General features: G+C 45.1%; 1 protein-coding gene and 1 long non-coding RNA gene across 2 annotated transcripts; both read right to left on the bottom strand.

Annotated features, from left to right (window-relative positions):
- Positions 1-1,525: 1,525 nt before the first annotated feature.
- LOC140065432 (uncharacterized) lies at positions 1,526-21,164 on the bottom strand. The gene is made up of 5 exons (XM_072113053.1): positions 21,086-21,164; positions 19,481-20,275; positions 19,108-19,204; positions 17,966-19,031; positions 1,526-2,828 (listed from the first exon to the last, which is right to left on the bottom strand). Exons 2-5 carry the CDS (start codon positions 19,589-19,591, stop codon positions 2,045-2,047), a joined length of 2,058 nt encoding a protein of 685 aa, XP_071969154.1. The 5' UTR covers positions 19,592-20,275; positions 21,086-21,164; the 3' UTR covers positions 1,526-2,044.
- LOC140065461 (uncharacterized) lies at positions 4,001-5,410 on the bottom strand. The gene is made up of 3 exons (XR_011847927.1): positions 4,972-5,410; positions 4,437-4,540; positions 4,001-4,310 (listed from the first exon to the last, which is right to left on the bottom strand). It is a non-coding gene; the product is annotated as an uncharacterized lncRNA (long non-coding RNA).
- Positions 21,165-22,284: the final 1,120 nt, after the last annotated feature.

Genomic DNA, 22,284 nt, shown 5'->3' with positions numbered 1-22,284 from the left:
CTATAGACCTGTTGCCGGGTACATCCCTCCATGGGGTCAGGTGTACCTACCATCTGTGGCGAACTGTGTAGACATCAGCTCGATGTGCAGTGAGCACTGGGTAATGAATCCCCTGAACAACTTGGAGTCTCCATCTTACTTGGAGGGCATGGACAAACACAGTCTATGTTCTGCAGAAGACACTGTAGCTGCTGTAGCGGAAGGTGCCGCAGGAACTGGACGCTGCTGCTGGGCGGCCAATAACTGCTGCATGATGGTGGTAAGTTGCTGGCCCTGTACGACAATCTGCTGGGACTGCTGAGCCACAATGATGGTGAGGTCAGCAAGTTTAGGTAGAGGAACCTTGGCGGGATCCATAGCCGGATCTTACTGTCAGAGACGGTGGTGGTGGACCCACTGAACCACCACGAGCGATGATGTCAGCGGACACCTGGGAGCAGAGTCTAAGTGGCACCCAGCATTCACCAGTGCCGGCCTGAAAGAGGGTTGGACTTGCTGCGGTGAGATTCCACCAGGTCGCTCCACAGGCGGGACTTTGCTCGCAGTAGTGGCCAAGGCGAGGTACAGGAACCACAGGCAGAAACAGAGTCATAGTCAGGCAGGAGGTCAGGGGAGTCGGGGACGTAGCAGAGAATCGAAGTCGGGAACGGAAACAGAGGTCACAATAGGAAGCTTTCTCTAAGGCTATGAGGCACAAATCAGTGGTCAGCGGTCGGCCAGTGGCAATTAGCACTGCGCCTGGCCCTTTAAATCTCGCAGAGTCGGCTCACACGCCGGACCAGAGGAGCCGTCGCTGGAGCGTGGACGAGTAAGTCAGACTACCACACCCGCAAGGCAGGACATGGAGATACACGGGTGTGCCTGCGACCCGGGACATGGGTAACAGGCGCACCCATGACAATGATTTTCATCTAAATAGATTCTCAGATTCACTGATGGCCCCCTCTGCTTGTAAAGACCCCAGGAAGCCTATCTGTAAGTATTAGGGACATTTGTGAAGTTGAAATATGGATTATGCCACATTTTTCTTCTATCTATAAATCAAGATGGGGATTTGTAAATGTGACCTCTAGGGAGTAGGCCATTGGCTATAGTTTAACTGTTAAAGGATGTATATAGAGGCTTTCCTCTATATGCTATTAATTTTACAGCAGATCACATCAGTTTTACAATCTCTGAGGTTACCAGGTACACGGTGCAGAGACTTTATGGATAAAAAGTGACATGAAGAAAGCTAAATGTGGAAGGAGTATTTCTCTGATCCCAACATAAAATCTGCACAAAGATAAAGATTAATTTGTCCTGGCAGTCCCTGGTTACGTACAAGAAAGGTTCTGTAGGTTTGTTTTCTGGAGTTAGGAATTTTTTCATCCATGTGACAATTTTGAGCTGTCATGGGAACAGGGACAGTAAAGCTTCCTTGCAGACATCTTCCGTTACTTATATTGTCCATTGCAGCCCGTGGCATACAGAGCACTTGCCCAGAAGTCACAGTGAGCAAACATTTGTATCTAGGTGTCGTCTGCAAGTCAAGTGTTCTGTTTTTTTTTTGTAAAACATTTTATTAGATTTTTCAACCAATAAACAAAAGAAAACAGTACAATACAGGTTCATCAATTGTCGCACGGTCATCTGCAGCCATTATGTTTCAACATTCCACTTTAGCCGTGACAAGAATGAATCAAAGGAGAGTCCTGGGAGTGGTGGGTTCCTGGGCTACTCATCTTGAAGTCAAGTGGTTTTAAGTTGGGGACTGCCTGTACTCGAGAATAGAGTAAGATATATGAAAATATATGACTATATTTCCAGGCAGTGTATGACTAGTCAGAGTCTTCTGGAGGACAGTAATCACGTGTTAAAGTCACTGCTGGGAGCACAACCGGAAAGACCAGTGGAGGCCCCAGCGAGCTATCAATACTACAAACTAAATGGCTGCTTCTTATGAAGTGAGAAAGTTGTAATTTGTTGGTGAAATATTTCACAGATTTGAAAATTAAGAGTGACATTGTTTGCTTTTCCACTGTATGTTAAAATGTTTTTCAAATTACGGGCATGAAAATGGCTTTTTCTTTGTATGAATTTTCTGATGTTCATAAAAAGTTGATTTCTGATTAAAACATTTCCCACATTGTAAGCATGAGAATGGCTTCTCTCCTGTGTGAGTTCTCCGATGGTCATAGAGAATTGATCTCTGATTAAAACATTTCCCACACTGCGAACATGAGAATGGCTTCTCTCCTGTGTGAATTCTCTGATGGTCATAAAGAGTTGATCTCTGAGTAAAACATTTCCCACACTGTGAACATGAGAAGGGCTTCTCTCCTGTGTGAATTCTCTGATGTCTTACAAGACTTGCATAATTGCTCCAACATTTCCCACATTCTGAACATGAGAATGGCTTCCCTTCTGTGTGAATTTGCTGATGGGAATCAAAATTACATTTGTGAGTAAAACATTTCCCACATTCTAAGCATATAAATGGATTCTCCCCTGTGTGAATTCTCTCATGTTTAACGAGATGGCCTTTTTGTGTAAAACTTTTCCCGCATCCCGAACATGAATATGGCTTCTCCCCTGTGTGACCTCTCTGATGTATAATAAGATATGATTTATTAATAAAACATTTCCCACATTCTGAACATGAATATGGCTTCTCCCCTGTGTGAGTTCTCTCATGTATAACAAGATCTGATTTATTAATGAAACATTTCCCACATTCTGAACATGAAAATGGCTTCTGCGCTGTGTGAATTCGCTGATGTCTAACAAGACTTGACTTTAGAGTATAATATTTTCCACATTCTGAACATGAGAATGGCTTCTCCTCCACGTGAATTCCTTGTTGTTCAACATTTCTTCTGTGAACTTTATTTTCCTTCTGAGTCTTTAATGAATCAGAAGATGGTACATTCAATGAAGAAACAAATGACAGATCTTTGCTGTCAAGGGCTGAGCACGGATCTTCCTCTTTATGTGCGTTTTGAGTGACTTCACAATCTTCTGTTGTAAAATCAGAAGATATTAGACATTGCTCTGAGCTCCTGTTGCTGTCATCTGCCAAGAATAAGCATTGATCTGTAAAAACTTGCAAATTCTGGCATAAAAAAGGAAACTCGGATGGGGGCACAGGTTATAGTAAGTGTGCAGGCATGGGGCAGGAACATCCTGCATCCACCCAGTCCAACCCCCAGGCAGGTCCATTCACACCCCTTCAGGCTCACTTGGCTTGGAGTTAATGTAAGGGGGAAAAGGGTGCGATTCCTGGCTATGCACCAGGAATTAGGCCTGTTTCAGGCCTTGTACAAAAGCTTTCAAAGGGATTGGGAGCCATGATAAATCTGACCCTATGTTTCTATGTCTTGTATTGTGTTATCACTCGTCTCTGCTTTATCTAGTGGTTACTACTCACCTGGGCAGTTACCTGTAGGAATCTCCTCCTTACATCGCTCATCGCCCCTCACATATGTCTCTGGGGCAGGAATATTCTTCACATCTTCTCCCTGATACACAAACGTAAAAAAAAAGATTATGGAGAAGTCACCTAAGAGGCCTTACATGATAAGGAAAAGTAAGTTATTATCACAATAAACAAATTTAACCTGAGAAGAGGAGATATCAGACAAGTCTCCACCATAAACTCACCATGATGCTTCTTTATTCCCACCAGCAGCCTCCATCTAATGTCTATAAAAACCAGACTTAACATAAAACATTCACAGATCAGAGAATATGTCATCTCCATCTACCTGATGATCCTGTGGGACATATTTCTCCTCTGAACAATCCTGTGGTAGAAGAAGAGGACTGGGACATCTCTCCGGTGATGTTCTCTTACTGGATCTACCTGTAGGAAACACATCCAGAGACTGAATTCCTTCTTTCCATACAGATAATGGACGTGTGGATTTAGTCCTGTCTATTACCTGCTGATGTGAGGGGCTGGTGGTCCTCCATCATGACGTCCTTGTACACATCTTTGTGTCCTTCTAAATACTCCCACTCCTCCATGGAGAAATAGACAGCCACATCCTGACACCTTATAGGAACCTGACACACACAATGATCCCGTTATCACCCAGATCCCTTCATAGCGTTACTGTATAATGTCCCAGCATTCCCAGCAGTGTCACCTCTCCAGTCAGCAGCTCCATCATCTTGTGGGTGACTTCTAGGATCTTCTGCTCATTGATGTCATCATGTATCAGGGGGTGAGGTGGAGGAGCCGGGATTGGGCTCAGGGTTCTCTCCCGTCCTTCATACACAGGGGCCTGACAGCGCCCACTAGAGGTCTTCCTCACTACTGTGTAATCCTGGTTATGGAGAGACACATTGATAAATCTCCCTCCATACATTTCCAGAATCTCTCACCTCTCCAGTCCTATCATCTGTTATTCCCATAGATAATGATGTCATGTGACCTCATCACAATCTCTCACCTCTCCAGTAATATAGAAGAGAATCTCTAGGGTGAGCTGGAAGATTCTCTCCAACAGCTTGTCCCTTTCCTTTACCATTGTTGAGGATCCTGAAATATAGAACCCTGAATAGAAAGAAGATAGATCAGATGTGACCACTGCATCTGAGAAATAAATGAACTTTTAGAGGACAGTTTTGGCCCTCAAGATAGAGCCACTTTTTTCCAATGAGTTCTAAATGTACATCACTGGCTGAGGGCTTTTTTTTGGGTGGTGACAATTGAAGGTGCCTATAATATATTGATTGACATGATGAAAAAAAATTAACAATTCTGATATTTTCTTTTTTATGATCAATTTTGTGTTGATTACTATATGGCAGCAGTACTTGCATCATCCTCGTTTTGAAATCATAAATCGAAGACATGAGCAGCCGTTTTCTCTCTAGCACTGCCCGTCACAGTTTGGGACCGTTATATTAGCGGTGGGTAAGCAGGAAAAGAGAGGCCTAGGGCTGAATGTAGATCACGGGACAGAAAGGATGTAAAATCCTCACCCTTGATTCATTCCAGAGGTTACTCTTGCAGCTATGGATTTTCTCCTGGAGCTGTGAGTCCTGGAGAGTGGTGGTGTGAGAATGTCCGCCTTGCACTGGGCTGTACAGGTTTCTGGGACTCCCACTGTTTCAGTCAAAATCTCCAGTTACATGTGCTGCTCTTTGTATTGAAAATTGCTGAGCACAACTCAAGATTTCCTGGTTCTTTCATTCACTATATAAGTCCTATTGCCCATCGTGTGTTCACTAAAACATCTTGCACAAACGCTCTGCAACCGGAACTGAACTGACGTGCCGAAAGTCAATGAGTGTCGGAGATATTGGAGCGCTGTGCGTAGCTGTTCACGACAATCCCATAATGATAACAAGACTAACATGCTCACAATGCCATCCTGGCTCTATTCGTAGCTCCCCGTGATTTCATCAGGGAGCGACAATTCAACGCCATGGTAAATTTGGTAAATAGCGCACAGCACACGAGTTATCTTAGCTGTAATTGTCACTCCCTGTGACATCATCAAAGAGAGACGATCCAACGACATGCCATGTGCAAAAAAATCATATACTGCTATATACTGTATTGGTAAGAACCCTCTTGGGCTAAGGTACCTAAGGGGGCCGTGAAGTAGTAATAAAAATATAAACAAAGTTCAAATCACTCCTCCTTTACCTACAGCTAATATAAAAATAATAAACATGTTAGGTATCACAGCATCACAAAAGTTGTGATGTATAAAAACAGTTATTTCTGGCAGTGAACCCTGTAAAGGAAAAATCCAGCCCCCTCCTGTCCTCCAGCAAATCCCTCTCCTCCAGCCTCCTTCTGTAGCCTTCTGTTCTCCATCCTCCTCCTGTAGCCCCCTGTCCTCCAGCCTCCTTCAGTGGCCTTCTGTCCTCCAGCCTCCTCCCGTGGCTCCCTGTCATCCAGCCTCCTGCTGCTGTAGCCTCCTGTCCTCCAGCCTCCTCGTCCTGTAACCTGCTGTCCTTCAGCCTCCTCCCGTGGCTCCCTGTCATCCAGCCTCCTCCTGTAGCCTCCTGTCCTCCATTCCCTCCCGTGGCTCCCTGTCATCCAGCCTCCTGCTGCTGTAGCTTCCGGTCCTCCAGCCTCCTCCTGTAGCCTCCAGCCTCCTCCCGTGTCTCCCTGTCATCCAGCCTCCTGCTGCTGTAGCCTCCTGTCGTCCAGCCTCCTCTTCCTGTAACCTCCTGTCCTCCAGCCTCCTCCCGTGGCTCCCTGTCCTCCAGCCTCCTCTTATTGTGGCTCCTGTCCAAGGTATTCAACAAAATAAAACCGGTTCCTTAACTTTCCTTGCTCCTCCGCAGCAGTCACTTCCTCTTCTTCCCTCTGCCGGGGCTCAGGGGAGGGGCCAGCTGAGGGGAGGGGCTACCTCATGTCAGGAGGTAGCAGGGGCTGATCCTGCCATCTCACGGCCCTGATGCCTCTGCTGCTCCAATGTACAGGACCAGAAGGAGGCGGGACAATGCGGGGGGAAAGAGGGGCATCCCGGGACATGCTCCCAACCAACTGCAACGGCAGGACAGTGTCTTCAAACCGGGACGGTTGGGAGCTTTGCTGTTTAACTTTAATAAAACTCTTTCTATTTAAAAGAAAACCTGTATTTATTGTGAATGTTTCCAACATAGGGTCATCAATACAAACGTTGGGTCTGGGACCCACAGGGGAGAGGGACAGGGAAAGGGAGGGGTATGGAAGAAAAAGGAAGGGAGAGGTTCTATCAGGTCACTAGGTTCCAGTTCAGAATGGCAAATCCAGTTCTCTCCAGTCATTAGCGGGATCCTTTTCCAGCTTAAAGGTCAAAATCCATAAAGTATTGGCTGGTAAAATGACGGCCTTGCAGAGTGTATTATAAGATGTTACCACATTAATGTGCTAGGCTACAAACACTAACATTCCTGATCCAATTTCAATCAGGTTCCATAGAGGCCTCCCCCACAAGCCGTCGTCCTGGTACCACACTGTGTTCACAAAGCAATTTCTGATAAATAAAACTCATTTGCATGAATAAACAAGAAGTTGTGCACAGCCTTTAATTCTACATATAAGCTGAGGTAAGATCCCTAGTCTTATGCACACCCCATTTTCGGACGTGCAAGCCATGCATTTTCAAATGTTACAAAGTGTTTGGCTACTCTGGAAGCGTTTTTTTTCTTCATTGCTGTAACAGTAAGCAGCAGTGAAAATGTTACCTCAGCTGCTGACACTTCCAGCAATAAAGAAAAACGCTTCCAGAGTAGCCGGAGGCATTGTAACATGTGGAAATGCCAAGTGTGAACGCAGCCTGAATGATAGAAATGAAAAAGAAACAAACAGGACGGGTCCAGAGACACCAGATACACATCTCATTAATAAGAAATTGTGGTAATGAGGGGGTTAATGACATTATATCCCCAGCGACCCCTCACCTCCTCCTGCACAGCCACCTCCATACAGGACCTGTGGTGATGTCATAGTCATGTGACCAGCCCCGTGTGTGGGAGGAGTCATGGGGTCACATGACCAGGTCTGACAGGATTCTCTGCTCAGAGGGTTCAGCGTTACCTCAGGATGTACAGAGAGCCTGCAGCAGAGCTGTGTGTGTATAATGTGTGTATAGCGGAGCTGTGTGTGTGTGTATAATGTGTGTATAGCGGAGCTGTGTGTGTGTATAATGTGTGTATAGCGGAGCTGTGTGTGTATAATGTGTGTATAGCGGAGCTGTGTGTGTATAATGTGTGTATAGCGGAGCTGTGTGTGTGTATAATGTGTGTATAGCGGAGCTGTGTGTGTATAATGTGTGTATAGCAGGGCTGTGTGTGTGTATAATGTGTGTATAGCGGAGCTGTGTGTGTATAATGTGTGTATAGCGGAGCTGTGTGTGTGTATAATGTGTGTATAGCGGAGCTGTGTGTGTGTATAATGTGTGTATAGCGGAGCTGTGTGTGTATAATGTGTGTATAGCGGAGCTGTGTGTGTATAATGTGTGTGTATAGCAGGGCTGTGTGTGTATAATGTGTGTATAGCGGAGCTGTGTGTGTATAATGTGTGTATAATAGAGCTGTGTGTGTATAATGTGTGTATAGCAGAGCTGTGTGTGTATAATGTGTGTATAGCAGGGCTGTGTGTGTATAATGTGTGTATAGCGGAGCTGTGTGTGTATAATAGAGCTGTGTGTGTATAATGTGTGTATAGCGGAGCTGTGTGTGTATAATGTGTGTATAGCAGGGCTGTGTGTGTATAATGTGTGTATAGCGGAGCTGTGTGTGTATAATGTGTGTATAATAGAGCTGTGTGTGTATAATGTGTGTATAGCGGAGCTGTGTGTGTATAATGTGTGTATAGCGGAGCTGTGTGTGTATAATGTGTGTATAGCAGGGCTGTGTGTGTATAATGTGTGTATAGCGGAGCTGTGTGTGTATAATGTGTGTATAATAGAGCTGTGTGTGTATAATGTGTGTATAGCAGAGCTGTGTGTGTATAATGTGTGTATAGCAGAGCTGTGTGTGTATAATGTGTGTATAGCGGAGCTGTGTGTGTGTATAATGTGTGTATAGCGGGCTGTGTGTGTGTATAATGTGTGTATAGCGGAGCTGTGTGTGTATAATGTGTGTATAGCAGAGCTGTGTGTGTATAATGTGTGTATAGCGGAGCTGTGTGTGTATAATGTGTGTATAGCGGAGCTGTGTGTGTATAATGTGTGTATAGCGGAGCTGTGTGTGTGTATAATGTGTGTATAATAGAGCTGTGTGTGTATAATGTGTGTATAGCGGAGCTGTGTGTGTGTATAATGTGTGTATAGCGGAGCTGTGTGTGGATAATGTGTGTATAGCGGAGCTGTGTGTGTGTATAATGTGTGTATAGCAGAGCTGTGTGTGTATAATGTGTGTATAGCGGAGCTGTGTGTGTGTATAATGTGTGTATAGCAGAGCTGTGTGTGTATATTGTGTGTATAGCGGAGCTGTGTGTGTATAATGTGTGTATAGCGGAGCTGTGTGTGTGTATAATGTGTGTATAGCGGAGCTGTGTGTGTATATAATGTGTGTATAGCGGAGCTGTGTGTGTATATAATGTGTGTATAGCGGAGCTGTGTGTGTATATAATGTGTGTATAGCGGAGCTGTGTGTGTATAGCGGAGCTGTGTGTGTATAGCGGAGCTGTGTGTGTATAATGTGTGTATAGCGGAGCTGTGTGTGTATAATGTGTGTATAGCGGAGCTGCGTGTGTGTATAATGTGTGTATAGCGGAGCTGCGTGTGTGTATAATGTGTGTATAGCGGAGCTGTGTGTGGATAATGTGTGTATAGCGGAGCTGTGTGTGTGGATAATGTGTGTATAGCGGAGCTGTGTGTGGATAATGTGTGTATAGCGGAGCTGTGTGTGTGTATAATGTGTGTATAGCGGAGCTGTGTGTGTATAATGTGTGTATAGCGGAGCTGTGTATGTATAGCGGAGCTGTGTGTGTATAGCGGAGCTGTGTGTGCGTATAATGTGTGTATAGCAGGGCTGTGTGTGTATAGCGGAGCTGTGTGTGTGTATAATGTGTGTATAGCGGAGCTGTGTATGTATAGCAGAGCTGTGTGTGTATAATGTGTGTATAGCGGAGCTGTGTGTGTATAATGTGTGTATAGCGGAGCTGTGTGTGGATAATGTGTGTATAGCGGAGCTGTGTGTGTGTATAATGTGTGTATAGCGGAGCTGTGTGTGTGTATAATGTGTGTATAGCGGAGCTGTGTTGTATAATGTGTGTATAGCGGAGCTGTGTGTGTATAATGTGTGTATAGCGGGGCTGTGTGTGTATAATGTGTGTATAGCGGAGCTGTGTGTGTATAATGTGTGTATAGCGGAGCTGTGTGTGTGTATAATGTGTGTATAGCGGGGCTGTGTGTGTATAATGTGTGTATAGCGGAGCTGTGTGTGTATAATGTGTGTATAGCAGGGCTGTGTGTGTATAATGTGTGTATAGCGGAGCTGTGTGTGTGTATAATGTGTGTATAATAGAGCTGTGTGTGTATAATGTGTTTATAGCGGAGCTGTGTGTGTGTATAATGTGTGTATAGCGGAGCTGTGTGTGGATAATGTGTGTATAGCGGAGCTGTGTGTGTGTATAATGTGTGTATAGCAGAGCTGTGTGTGTATAATGGAGCTGTGTGTGTGTATAATGTGTGTATAGCAGAGCTGTGTGTGTGTATAATGTGTGTATAGCGGAGCTGTGTGTGTATATTGTGTGTATAGCAGGGCTGTTTGTGTATAATGTGTGTATAGCGGAGCTGTGTGTGTGTATAATGTGTGTATAGCAGAGCTGTGTGTGTATAATGTGTGTATAGCGGAGCTGTGTGTGTATAATGTGTGTATAGCGGAGCTGTGTGTGTGTATAATGTGTGTATAGCGGAGCTGTGTGTGTATATAATGTGTGTATAGCGGAGCTGTGTGTGTATAATGTGTGTATAGCGGAGCTGTGTGTGTATAATGTGTCTATAGCGGAGCTGTGTGTATAATGTGTGTATAGCGGAGCTGTGTGTGTGTATAATGTGTGTATAGCGGAGCTGCGTGTGTGTATAATGTGTGTATAGCGGAGCTGCGTGTGTGTATAATGTGTGTGTATAGCGGAGCTGCGTGTGTATATAATGTGTGTATAGCGGAGCTGCGTGTGTGTATAATGTGTGTATAGCGGAGCTGCGTGTGTGTATAATGTGTGTATAGCGGAGCTGCGTGTGTGTATAATGTGTGTGTATAGCGGAGCTGCGTGTGTGTATAATGTGTGTATAGCGGTGCTGTGTGTGTGTATAATGTGTGTATAGCGGAGCTGCGTGTGTGTATAATGTGTGTATAGCGGAGCTGCGTGTGTGTATAATGTGTGTGTATAGCGGAGCTGCGTGTGTGTATAATGTGTGTATAGCGGAGCTGCTTGTGTGTATAATGTGTGTGTATAGCGGAGCTGTGTGTGTATAGCGGAGCTGCGTGTGTGTATAATGTGTGTGTATAGCGGAGCTGCGTGTGTGTATAATGTGTGTGTATAGCGGAGCTGCGTGTGTGTATAATGTGTGTGTATAGCGGAGCTGTGTGTGTATAATGTGTGTGTATAGCGGAGCTGCGTGTGTGTATAATGTGTGTGTATAGCGGAGCTGCGTGTGTGTATAATGTGTGTGTATAGCGGAGCTGCGTGTGTGTATAATGTGTGTGTATAGCGGAGCTGTGTGTAAGATCTATGGGACTGTAACCTCCGTGGATGTGGCCGCAGGATGGAAATTGATGACAAATCAAAGAGACGAATAATACAAATGGTGACAAAAGAGCACAGGAAAACTTCTATAGAGATTAAAGGTGAACTTGAAGGTCAAGGAACATCAGTGTCAGATCGCACCATCCATCGTTGTTTGAGCCAAACTGGACTTAATGGGAGACGACCAGTAGGACCCAATTACTGAAAACAAATCATAAAAAAGCAAGACTGGAATTTGCAAAACTACATGTTGACAAACCACAAAGCTTCTGGGAGAATGTCCTATGGACAGATTAGACAAAAGTAGCACTTTATGGCAAAATACATCAGCTCTATGTTCACAGACAGCAGAATGAAGCCAATCTTGAAAGAAACAATGTCCTGACTGTGACACATGGAGGAGGCCGTTATGTTCTAGGGCTTTGCTGCATCTGGAACAGGGTGGTCTGGAATCTGTACAGGGTAAAATGAAATCTCCAGACTATTAAAGGATTGTAGAGAGAAATGTGCTGCTCAGTGTCAGGAAGCTTGGTCTCAGTTGCAGATAACGGGTCTTGCAACAGGATAAAGACGCAAAACACAAATAAAAACACCCACAAACGGCTAAGAGGAAAACATTGGACTATTCTAAAGTGGTTTCTATGAGCCCCGATCTAAATCTTATTGAGAATCTTTGGAAGGAGCTGAAAACCTTCACCCAGACAATGGAGCATCTCATGAGGAGATGATATTACAGAAATTGTGTGATTTCAGCAATTGCCTCATACGGTTGTGCAACAAAATATTGAGTTAACCCTTACAAGACTCGGCCCTTTTTCGTTTTTTGCGTTTCAGTTTTTTACTCCCTTCATGTTTACAGAGATGTGCGATGCTTGTTATCTGCGGGACAAATTGTACTAATATTCCATATGTACTGGAAAGTACAGTGAAATTGACAAAGAAAAACCTTTGTGGCATATTCCTGTAGGCTTTGTTTTTACAGGTTTTATTCTGCGCTCCAAATGACACTTCCTCTTCATTCTTTGGGTTGATTCCCCCCCCCCCCTCCAGCTAGACTGCCCCCCTCCCACCTGTAGACCCACTGTATCCCCCCCTCCAGCTACACCGCCCCCCTCCCCCTGTAGACACACTGTATCACCCCCTCCAGCTACACTGCCCCCTCCCCATCCACTGCCCCCCTCCCCCTGTAGACACACTGTATCACCCCTCCAGCTACACTGCCCCCTCCCTCTCCACTGCCCCCCTCCAGCTACACTGCCCCCTCCCTCTCCACTGCCCCCCTCCAGCTACACTGCCCCCTCCCCCTGTAGACACACTGTATCCCTCCAGCTACACTGCCACCTCCCCCTCCAGCTACACTGTAGCCTCTCCCCACCTGTAGACACACTGTATCCCCCTCCCCCCTCCAGCTACACTGCCCCCCCTCGTTCCCCCAAAGCAGTGCAGGAACAGACGCCATCTTTCGGCATGCTGTACGCGCCGGCTCTGAAGCCGTCACACGTGATCCGATGAAGTCATTATGTGCACCAGCTTCAGAGCCGTTGCATACCGCGTGGAGCACAGCTTCGGGGGAATGAGGACAGGTGAGCTTCAGACTCTGCCTCTATGCTGCGCTCCCGACGAGCGCAGCATAAAGCCAGAAAACAACATCAGCCGGAAGGGGATCGTTTGTACCAGTGTCTTAAAGCGACACTGTTACAATTGATCCGGGGGCCCGAGTGGGCCCCTCCAGCTCTTTCCCGAACCCCTTCCAATCAATTAGAAAGAACCAGTTCCCTTCAACCAACTTCATGTCCAGGATCTCCTTTACTTCAAAGACATTGGTTGGAATCAGAAGTAAGAGGAGGTACTTGGGAGGAGAAGCATTTCAGGATGACAGGCTTTAAAAGCGAGACATGGAAGGAGTTTAGGATGCGCATGGTGGAAGGAAGATGAAGCTTGTTAGCCACGGGGTTAATGCGCTTAAGTACCTCGAATGGACCCAGAAAACAAGGACCAAGTTTATAGCTGGGAATCTTTAGCCGGACTTCTCTGGAGGACAGCCACACTTTATCACCCGGAGAGACGACTGGAGGAGAACTGTGTCTCTTGTTGGCCTGGGTTCTGGTGCGGGTTGATGCACGAAGTAGAGAAGGAAGAGGTGGGCGTTGATGTCGTCCATAAACAATAAAGAAGGGAGCGGCACCAGCAGATTCAGAGTCCAAAGAATTATAGGAGAACTCCTTCCAAGGTAACAGGGTGGACCAGTCGTTCTGTTGTGTGGAAACAAAGTGCCGTAGATAGCAGCCTAGAATCTGATTGACTCTGTCCACTTGCCCATTTGACTGTGCATGATAAGCAGAGAAGAAGTCCAGCTTTACTTGAAGTTGGATGCATAAAGAACGCCAGAAACTAGAAACAAACTTGGCCCCTCGGTCCAAGACAATGTGCTGAGGAAGTCCATGAAGCTGGATGATGTGGAGAAAACAACAACTGGATATAGGCAGTGGCAGGAGCAGACCTACTGGCTTAAGACGTGACGACTTATTTCGGGTGCCCAGCCAGACAAGAGCAATGGTTACCAGGTTAGTATCCTCTTCCGAAGAGCAGGTCGGACATAGGTCTTGACAGGAGGAATTCGCTGTAGATCCAAAGGAGCGGTGTCATGGGTGCTCACGCGACCTCTCGGGTCGTGGGCTCACCTGTGCCCCCTTCTCCTCGCTGGCGCCGTGCCCGCTTCTCTTACCTGTCCCCACTCCTAGGACGCGCAAAGATTTAAAGGGCCAGCACGCCATTAATTGGTGCTGACCATTTTCCCATAATGCTATATAAACCAGCCTCTCCCTGTTCGCCCTGCTGGATCTTTGTGCTATATGCCTCTGAGAAAGCTTGTGTCGTTGCCTAGTGTCTGTTTGCTGATTTCCCGTAGTGACCCCGGTTCCGTTCCTGACCTTAACTCCCTGCTGCCTGTCCTGACCTCCTGCTTTGTTCCTGACGTTGATCCTGTGCTGCCTGTCTCGACCTCGTGCCTGTCCCCGACCACGTCTGTGCCTCGCTTTGGCTGCCACAGTGGACAAGGTCGCACCTGTGGAACGACTTGGTGGTACCACGCCGCAGCAAGACAAACCCGCTTTGCGGCGGGTTCTGGTGAAAACCGGGTGCCTCTTAGATTCCGGTCCCAGGTGTTGGCTAACGTCCTCGGTGGTCCAGTTGGTCCACTGCCCCTGGAGCCTGACAAGCGGCAACAACAAGCCGCTGGAGGAACGAAATGTCGAGGAGGTGGTTCGTTCCCAATTACATTGGACGCATGAGAGAGGTCATTGGCTTTGACATTTTTCTCTGCTGGATGGAAAGGGATCAGGAAGTTAAAATGAGAGAAGAAGAGGGACCAACGAGCCTCTCGGATTAAGACGCTGAGCAGTCTGGAGATATAGGATATTCTTGTGATCAATATAGATAGACTGGATGACGAGCTCTTTCCAGAAGATAACGCCATTCTTCCAAAACGAAGCTTTATGACCAGAAGCTCCCTGTCTCCTATGGAGTAGTTCCTCTCTGCGGCTGAGAAGGTTTTTCGAGAAACAGCCACAAGTGAGAGTTTGGCCTCTGGACCCTTTCTGGGTGAGAACGGCACCAGCTCCTACCAAGGAGGCGTCAACTTCTAGCAGGAAGGGTTTCTCCGTATCAGGCCGAGTGAGTACAAGAGCAAAGGAAAAGGCGGACTTCAGCTTGGAGAAAGATTCTTCAGCCGCCAGAGCTAAGGAGCAACATTCTTCTTGTTCAGCACCACAATGGGAGACACAAGGGAGGAAAAATGTGGTATGAACTGCTGGTAGTAATTAGCGAAGCCTAGGAATCTCTGGATGACCCGAAGTCCCACTTAGAGGCCACTGAAGGAACGCAGACACATGGGATCCATCTGTAGTCCCTTGTCAGAGACGATATACCCAAGGAAAGGAAGACTCTTTTGATGGAATAGGCCCTTCTCGAACTTGGCATACAGGTGATTGGCCGTCTGACTAGTCGTACTTGAGCCTAATGGGACTCGAGGTCCGCATGGAACACCGGGATATCTTCCGGGTAGACCACGACACAGGTATATAGCAAGTTTGTAAAAATGTTGTTGTCAAACTCCTGGAATATGGCTGGTGTGTTACAGTGTCCAAATGGCATGACAAGATACTCAAAGTGTCCATCACGAGTATTGAAGGCAATCTTCCACCCATCGCCTTCACGGATGCAGATGAGATTGTATGACCCACGTAGGTCTAATTTGGTGAAGACCTTGGCTCAACGTAAGCGGTCGAAGAGTTCCATGATCAGGGCCAGTGGGTAGCAGTTCTTCACCGTAATTTTGTTAAGACCGTGATAGTCTATGTATGGACAGAGTGAACTGTCCTTCTTGGCCACTAAGAGGAAACCAGCACCGGCAGGGGAAAAGGACTTGCGTATGAACCCCTTCTTCAGATTGTCCTTCAAATAGAGAAGACATCAGCAAAGTCCATATATGAAGTGGGAAGACCCATCAGGAGCTTGGAGGACACCGGTGAAGACTTGGTGGACACAGGATGACAGGGCGACGGGCATTCCAGTCCCCAACAAAGAACTTTCCCAGTCTGCCAGTTGAGTACAGGAGCGTGACGTTGCAACCACAAAAGGCCCGGTAGAACAGAGGATGTAGACCGAGGTAGCACATAAAATGAGTCTTTCCTTGTGCAATGCCACAACTTGTTGCTGGCCCTGCACGTCAATCTGCTTGGACTACTGAGCCACGATGGTGGTGAGGTCAGCCAGTTCGGGTAGAGGAACCTTGGCAGGATCCATGGCCGAATCTTACTGTCAGGGTCGGTGGTGGTGGACAAACTGAACCACCGCAAGCGATGACGTAAATGAACACTTGGGAGCAGAGTGTAAGTGGCAACTGGTATTCACCAGAGCCCGCCGCAAAGAGGGTTGGACTTGCTGTGGCGAGATACCACCAGGCCGCTCTACAGGTGCGACTTTGCTTGTGGTAGTGGCCAAGGCGAGGTATAGGAACCGCAGGAAGAATCAGAATCGTAGTCAGGCATGAGGTGAGGACAGTCGGCAAGGGATCGGAGTCGGGGATGTAGCAGATGGTCGAGGCAGTTAGCAGAGAATCGAATCCAGGAACGGAAACAGAGGTCACAACGGGTAATCGCAGGAGTCACAACATGAAGCTTTCTCTAAGGCTATGAGGCACAAGTCAGCAGTCAGCCAATGGCAATTACGGACGGGTGAGTCAGACTATCAAACCCCAATGGGGGACATGGAGGTACAAGGGCGCACCCGTGACAATGATTTTCATCTAAAATGATTCTCATACTCAATGACGGCCCCCGTGCTTGTAAAGACCCCATAAGGCCTGGTTTATCACTAGCAGTTGAAAACAAACCTTGGCTGATATCTTGTCCTGTAGACATCCTATACACTTGGTTTTAATTCCATCTTTCCCCTAATAATGTCCCGCACGCATACATACAGTACTACACATGATGATTTCAGTAGTAGTAATTTAGAAATTATGTAATTGTCTTCTGTTCTAGTGAAGCCACCTCTTAGCCTTTGACATTCACTGCAGAAGCCTATCTGTAATTATTAGGGACATTTGTGAAGTTGAAATATGGATTATGCCACATTTTTCTTCTATCTATAAATCAAGATGGGGATTTGTACCTGTGACCTTTACGAAGTAGGCCATTAGCTATAGTTCAACTGGTTAATGGGCTTTCCTCTACACACTAATAATTTTATGAGGGGGCCTGGGTGAGCCCTGCTGGTGTTTGTTGCCCTGGCCTCCGGCCTGTTTTTAGAATAGCAGAAGAATTTTAGAGCTTTCTCACATAGTTTTGATTTTATCACCACAGGGATCAACTAAAAATGGCTAAAGAAAAGCAATCATCAACATTTCAAAGAAATTGATATTAGAAATGTTTATTTTTCCTTCAATTAAAAAATAAAATATGGAATAACCTTTAGATTTGCATTTCCAGCAGATTATCTGCGCAGATTTACATCAGTGAAATTCACTAGAGATCACATCAGTTTCACAATCTATGAGGTTACCAGGTACACAGACTTCATCGATAGAAAGTGACATGAAGAAAACTAAGTGTGGAAAGGAGTATTTCTCTGATCCCAACATGAAATCTGCACAAAGATCCTGATGTATTACATGCAGATTCCGAGGAAACATACAAATACAGAACAATCACATTCTCCTTTACTGATATTCATTTGTCATGGCAGTTCCTGGTTACAAACAAGAAAGGTCTGGAGTTAGGTATTTTTTCATCCATGAGACAATTTTGGGCTGTCATGGGAACAGGGAGAGTAAAGCTTCTTTGCAGACATCTTCCGTAACTTATATAGTCCGTTTCAGCCTGTGGTTAAAGTTCAGTAAATTCCCTACATACAGAACATTTCCTTGTCCATTTGCATCTAGGTGTCGTCTGCAAGTGACTGCCTGTACTTGAGAATAGAGTAAGATATATGAAAATATATGACTATTTTTTTTTCCAGGCAGTGTATGACTAGTCAGAGTCTTCTGGAGGACAGTAGTCACGTGTTAAAGTCACTGCTGGGAGCACAACAGGAACGACCAGCGGAGGCCCCAGCGAGCTGTCAATACTACAAACTAAATGGCTGCTTCTTATGGTGTGAGAAAGTTGTGATTTGTTGCCGAAATATTTCATAGAGTGACATTATTTGCTTTTCCACTGTATGTGAACCAAAAGATTAAAATGTTTTTCAAATTACGGGCATTAAAATGGCTTATTCTTTGTATGAATTTTCTGATGTTCATGAAGAGTTGATTTCTGATTAAAACATTTCCCACATTGTAAGCATGAGAATGGCTTCTCCCCTGTGTGAGTTCTCTGATGGTCATAAAGAGTTGATCTCTGATTAAAACATTTCCCACACTGCGAACATGAGAATGGCTTCTCTCCTGTGTGAATTCTCTGATGTCTTACAAGACTTGCATAATTGCTCCAACATTTCCCACATTCTGAACATGAGAATGGCTTCCCTTCTGTGTGAATTTGCTGATGGGCAACAAAATTACATTTGAGAGCAAAACATTTCCCACATTCTGAGCAAATAAATGGTTTCTCCCCTGGGTAAATTCTCTGATGTTTAACCAGATGACCTTTTTGAGTAAAACTTTTCCCGCATCCTGAACATGAATATGGCTTCTCCCCTGTGTGACTTCTCTGATGTATAACAAGATCTGATTTCTGATTAAAACATTTTCCACATTCTGAACACGAGAATGGATTCTCCCCTGTGTGAATTCTCTCATGTTTAACGAGATGGCCTTTTTGAGTAAAACATTTCCCGCATCCCGAACATGAATATGGTTTCTCCCCTGTGTGACTTCTCTGATGTATAATAAGATTTGATTTCTGATTAAAACTTTTCCCACATTCTGAACATGAAAATGGCTTTTCCCCTGTGTGAGTTCTCTCATGTATAACAAGATCTGATTTATTATTATAGGATTTTTCACATTCTGAACATGAAAATGGCTTCTGCGCTGTGTGAATTCGCTGATGTCTAACAAGATTTGACTTTAGAGTATAATATTTCCCACATTCTGAACATGAAAATGGCTTCTCCTCCACGTGAATTCTTTGTTGTTCAACATTTCTTCTGTGAACTTTATTTTCCTTCTGAGTCTTTAATGAATCAGAAGATGGTACATACACTGAAGAAACAAATGACAGATCTTTGCTGTCAAGGGCTGAGCACGGATCTTCCTCTTCGCGTGCGTTTTGAATGACTTCACAATCTTCTGTTGTAAAATCTGAAGATATTAGACATCGCTCTGAGCTCCTGCTGCTGTCATCTGCCAAGAATAAACATTGATCTGTAAAAACTTGCAAATTCTGGCATAAAGAATAGAAATAGCGGTTATTACTCACTTGAGCAATTACCTGTAGGAATCTCCTCCTTATGCCCCTTACGCTCATCGCCCCTCATATATGTCTCTGGAGCAGTAATATTCTTCACATCTTCATCCTGGTACAAAAAAAGTCAGACCTTACATGATAAGGAAAAGTAAGTTATTATCACAATAAACAAATTCGACCTGAGAAGAGGAGATATCAGACACATAGCTGCAAGTCTCCACCATAAACTCACCATGATGCTTCTTTATTCCAACCAGCAGCCTCCAGATACTAAGATAAACTGCAGGCACCATCTAATGTCTATGCTCATCTTCAGTTTACTAAAAACCAGACTTAACCTAAGACCTTCACAGATCAAAGAATATGAAGTCTTATCTCCATCTACCTGATGATCCTGTGGGACATATTTCTCCTCTGAACAATCCTGTGGTAGAAGAAGAGGACTGGGACATCTCTCCGGTGATGTTCTCTTACTGGATCTACCTGTAGGAAACATCCAGAGACTGAATTCCTTCTTTCCATACAGATAATGAAAGGACGTGTGGATTTAGTCCTGTCTATTACCTGCTGATGTGAGGGGCTGGTGGTCCTCCATCATGACGTCCTTGTACACATCTTTGTGTCCTTCTAAATACTCCCACTCCTCCATGGAGAAATAGACAGCCACATCCTGACACCTTATAGGAACCTGACACACACAATGATCCCGTCATCACCCCGATCCCTTCATAGCGTTACTGTATAATGTCCCAGCATTCCCAGCAGTGTCACCTCTCCAGTCAGCAGCTCCATCATCTTGTGGGTGACTTCTAGGATCTTCTGCTCATTGATGTCATCATGTATCAGGGGGTGAGGTGGAGGAGCCGGGATTGGGCTCAGGGTTCTCCCCCGTCCTTCATACACAGGGGCCTGACAGCGCCCACTAGAGGTCTTCTTCACTACTGTGTAATCCTGGTTATGGAGAGACACATTGATAAATCTCCCTCCATACATTTCCAGAATCTCTCACCTCTCCAGTCCTATCATCTGTTATTCCCATAGATAATGATGTCATGTGACCTCATCACAATCTCTCACCTCTCCAGTAATATAGAAGAGAATCTCTAGGGTGAGCTGGATGATTCTCTCCACCTTCTTGTCCCTTTCATTTACCATTGTTAAGATTCTGAAATATAGAAACCTGAATACAAAGAAGATAGATCAGATGTGACCACTGCATCTGAGAGGTTAATATTATGAATTTTCAGTGAAAGAAAATGACAGTTTTGGCCCTCAAGATTGAGCCATTTTTTTCCATTTAATTCTAAATGTTGTAAGTTTTTATCTTCCCATTTACATCAGGGTTTTTTTTTTGATGGTGGGGGGTGTTGGAAGCACATAATATAATTAACACAAACCAAAACAAAAGAATCATGGCACTTGCTCATCATCTCATTATAAGATGTTACCACATTTATGTCCTAGGTTACAAACACTAACATTTTTTATCCGATTTCAATCAGGTTCCATAGAGGCCTCCCCCACAAGCCGTGGTCCTGGTACCACACTGTGTTCACAAAGCAATTTCTGATAAATAAAACTAATTTGCACTGCCTTTAATTCTATATATAAGATCCTTAGTCTTATGCACACACCATCTTCAGTCTTTATATCTTACTGAGGGCTCGTTCACATGTGGCGTTTCGCATGCGTTTTCAAATGTTACAAAGTGTTTGGCTACTCTGGAAGCGTTTTTCTTCATTGCTGTAACAGTAAGCAGCTGTGAAAATGTTAACTCAGCCGCTTACACTTCCAGCAATGAAGAAAAACGCTTCCAGAGTAGCCGGAGGCAATGTAACATGTGGAAATGCCAAGTGTGAACGCAGCCTGAATGATAGAAATGAAAAAGAAACAAACAGGACGGGTCCAGAGACACCAGATACACATCTCATTAATAAGAAATTGTGGTAATGAGGGGGTTAATGGCATTATATCCACAGCGACCCCTCACCTCCTCCTGCACAGCCGCCTCCACATACAGGACCTGTGATGATGTCATAGTCATGTGACCAGCCCCGGGTGTGGGAGGAGTCATGGGGTCACATGTCCAGGTCTGACAGGATTCTCTGCTCAGAGGGTTCAGCGTTACCTCAGGATGTACAGAGAGTCTGCAGCAGAGCTGTGTGTGTATAATGTGTGTATAGCAGAGCTGTGTGTGTGTATAATGTGTGTATAGCGGAGCTGCGTGTGTGTATAATGTGTGTATAGCGGAGCTGTGTGTGTGTATAATGTGTGTATAGCAGAGCTGTGTGTGTATAATGTGTGTATAGCGGAGCTGTGTGTGTGTATAATGTGTGTATAGCGGAGCTGTGTGTGTGTATAATGTGTGTATAGCGGAGCTGTGTGTGTATAATGTGTGTATAGCGGAGCTGTGTGTGTGTATAATGTGTGTATAGCAGAGCTGTGTGTGTGTATAATGTGTGTATAGCGGAGCTGTGTGTGTGTATAATGTGTGTATAGCAGAGCTGTGTGTGTGTATAATGTGTGTATAGCGGAGCTGTGTGTGTGTATAATGTGTGTATAGCGGAGCTGTGTGTGTATAATGTGTGTATAGCGGAGCTGTGTGTGTGTATAATGTGTGTATAGCGGAGCTGTGTGTGTGTATAATGTGTGTATAGCGGAGCTGTGTGTGTATAATGTGTGTATAGCGGAGCTGTGTGTATAATGTGTGTATAGCGGAGCTGTGTGTGTATAATGTGTGTATAGCGGAGCTGTGTGTGTGTATAATGTGTGTATAGCGGAGCTGTGTGTGTGTATAATGTGTGTATAGCGGAGCTGTGTGTGTATAATGTGTGTATAGCGGAGCTGTGTGTGTGTATAATGTGTGTATAGCGGAGCTGTGTGTGTGTATAATGTGTGTATAGCGGAGCTGTGTGTGTATGATGTGTGTATAGCGGAGCTGTGTGTGTATAATGTGTGTATAGCGGAGCTGTGTGTATAATGTGTGTATAGAGGAGCTGTGTGTGTATAATGTGTGTATAGCGGAGCTGTGTGTGTGTATAATGTGTGTATAGCGGAGCTGTGTGTGTGTGTGTATAATATGTGTATAGCGGAGCTGTGTGTGTGTGTATAATGTGTGTATAGCGGAGCTGTGTGTGTATAATGTGTGTATAGCAGAGCTGTGTGTGTGTATAATGTGTGTATAGCGGA

This window comes from Engystomops pustulosus, chromosome 6 (genome assembly GCF_040894005.1).
Source record: "Engystomops pustulosus chromosome 6, aEngPut4.maternal, whole genome shotgun sequence".
Lineage (NCBI taxonomy): Eukaryota > Metazoa > Chordata > Amphibia > Anura > Leptodactylidae > Engystomops > Engystomops pustulosus.
The sequence above is the reverse complement of the archived record's forward strand: the minus strand, read 5'-3'. Positions and strand labels throughout refer to the sequence as shown.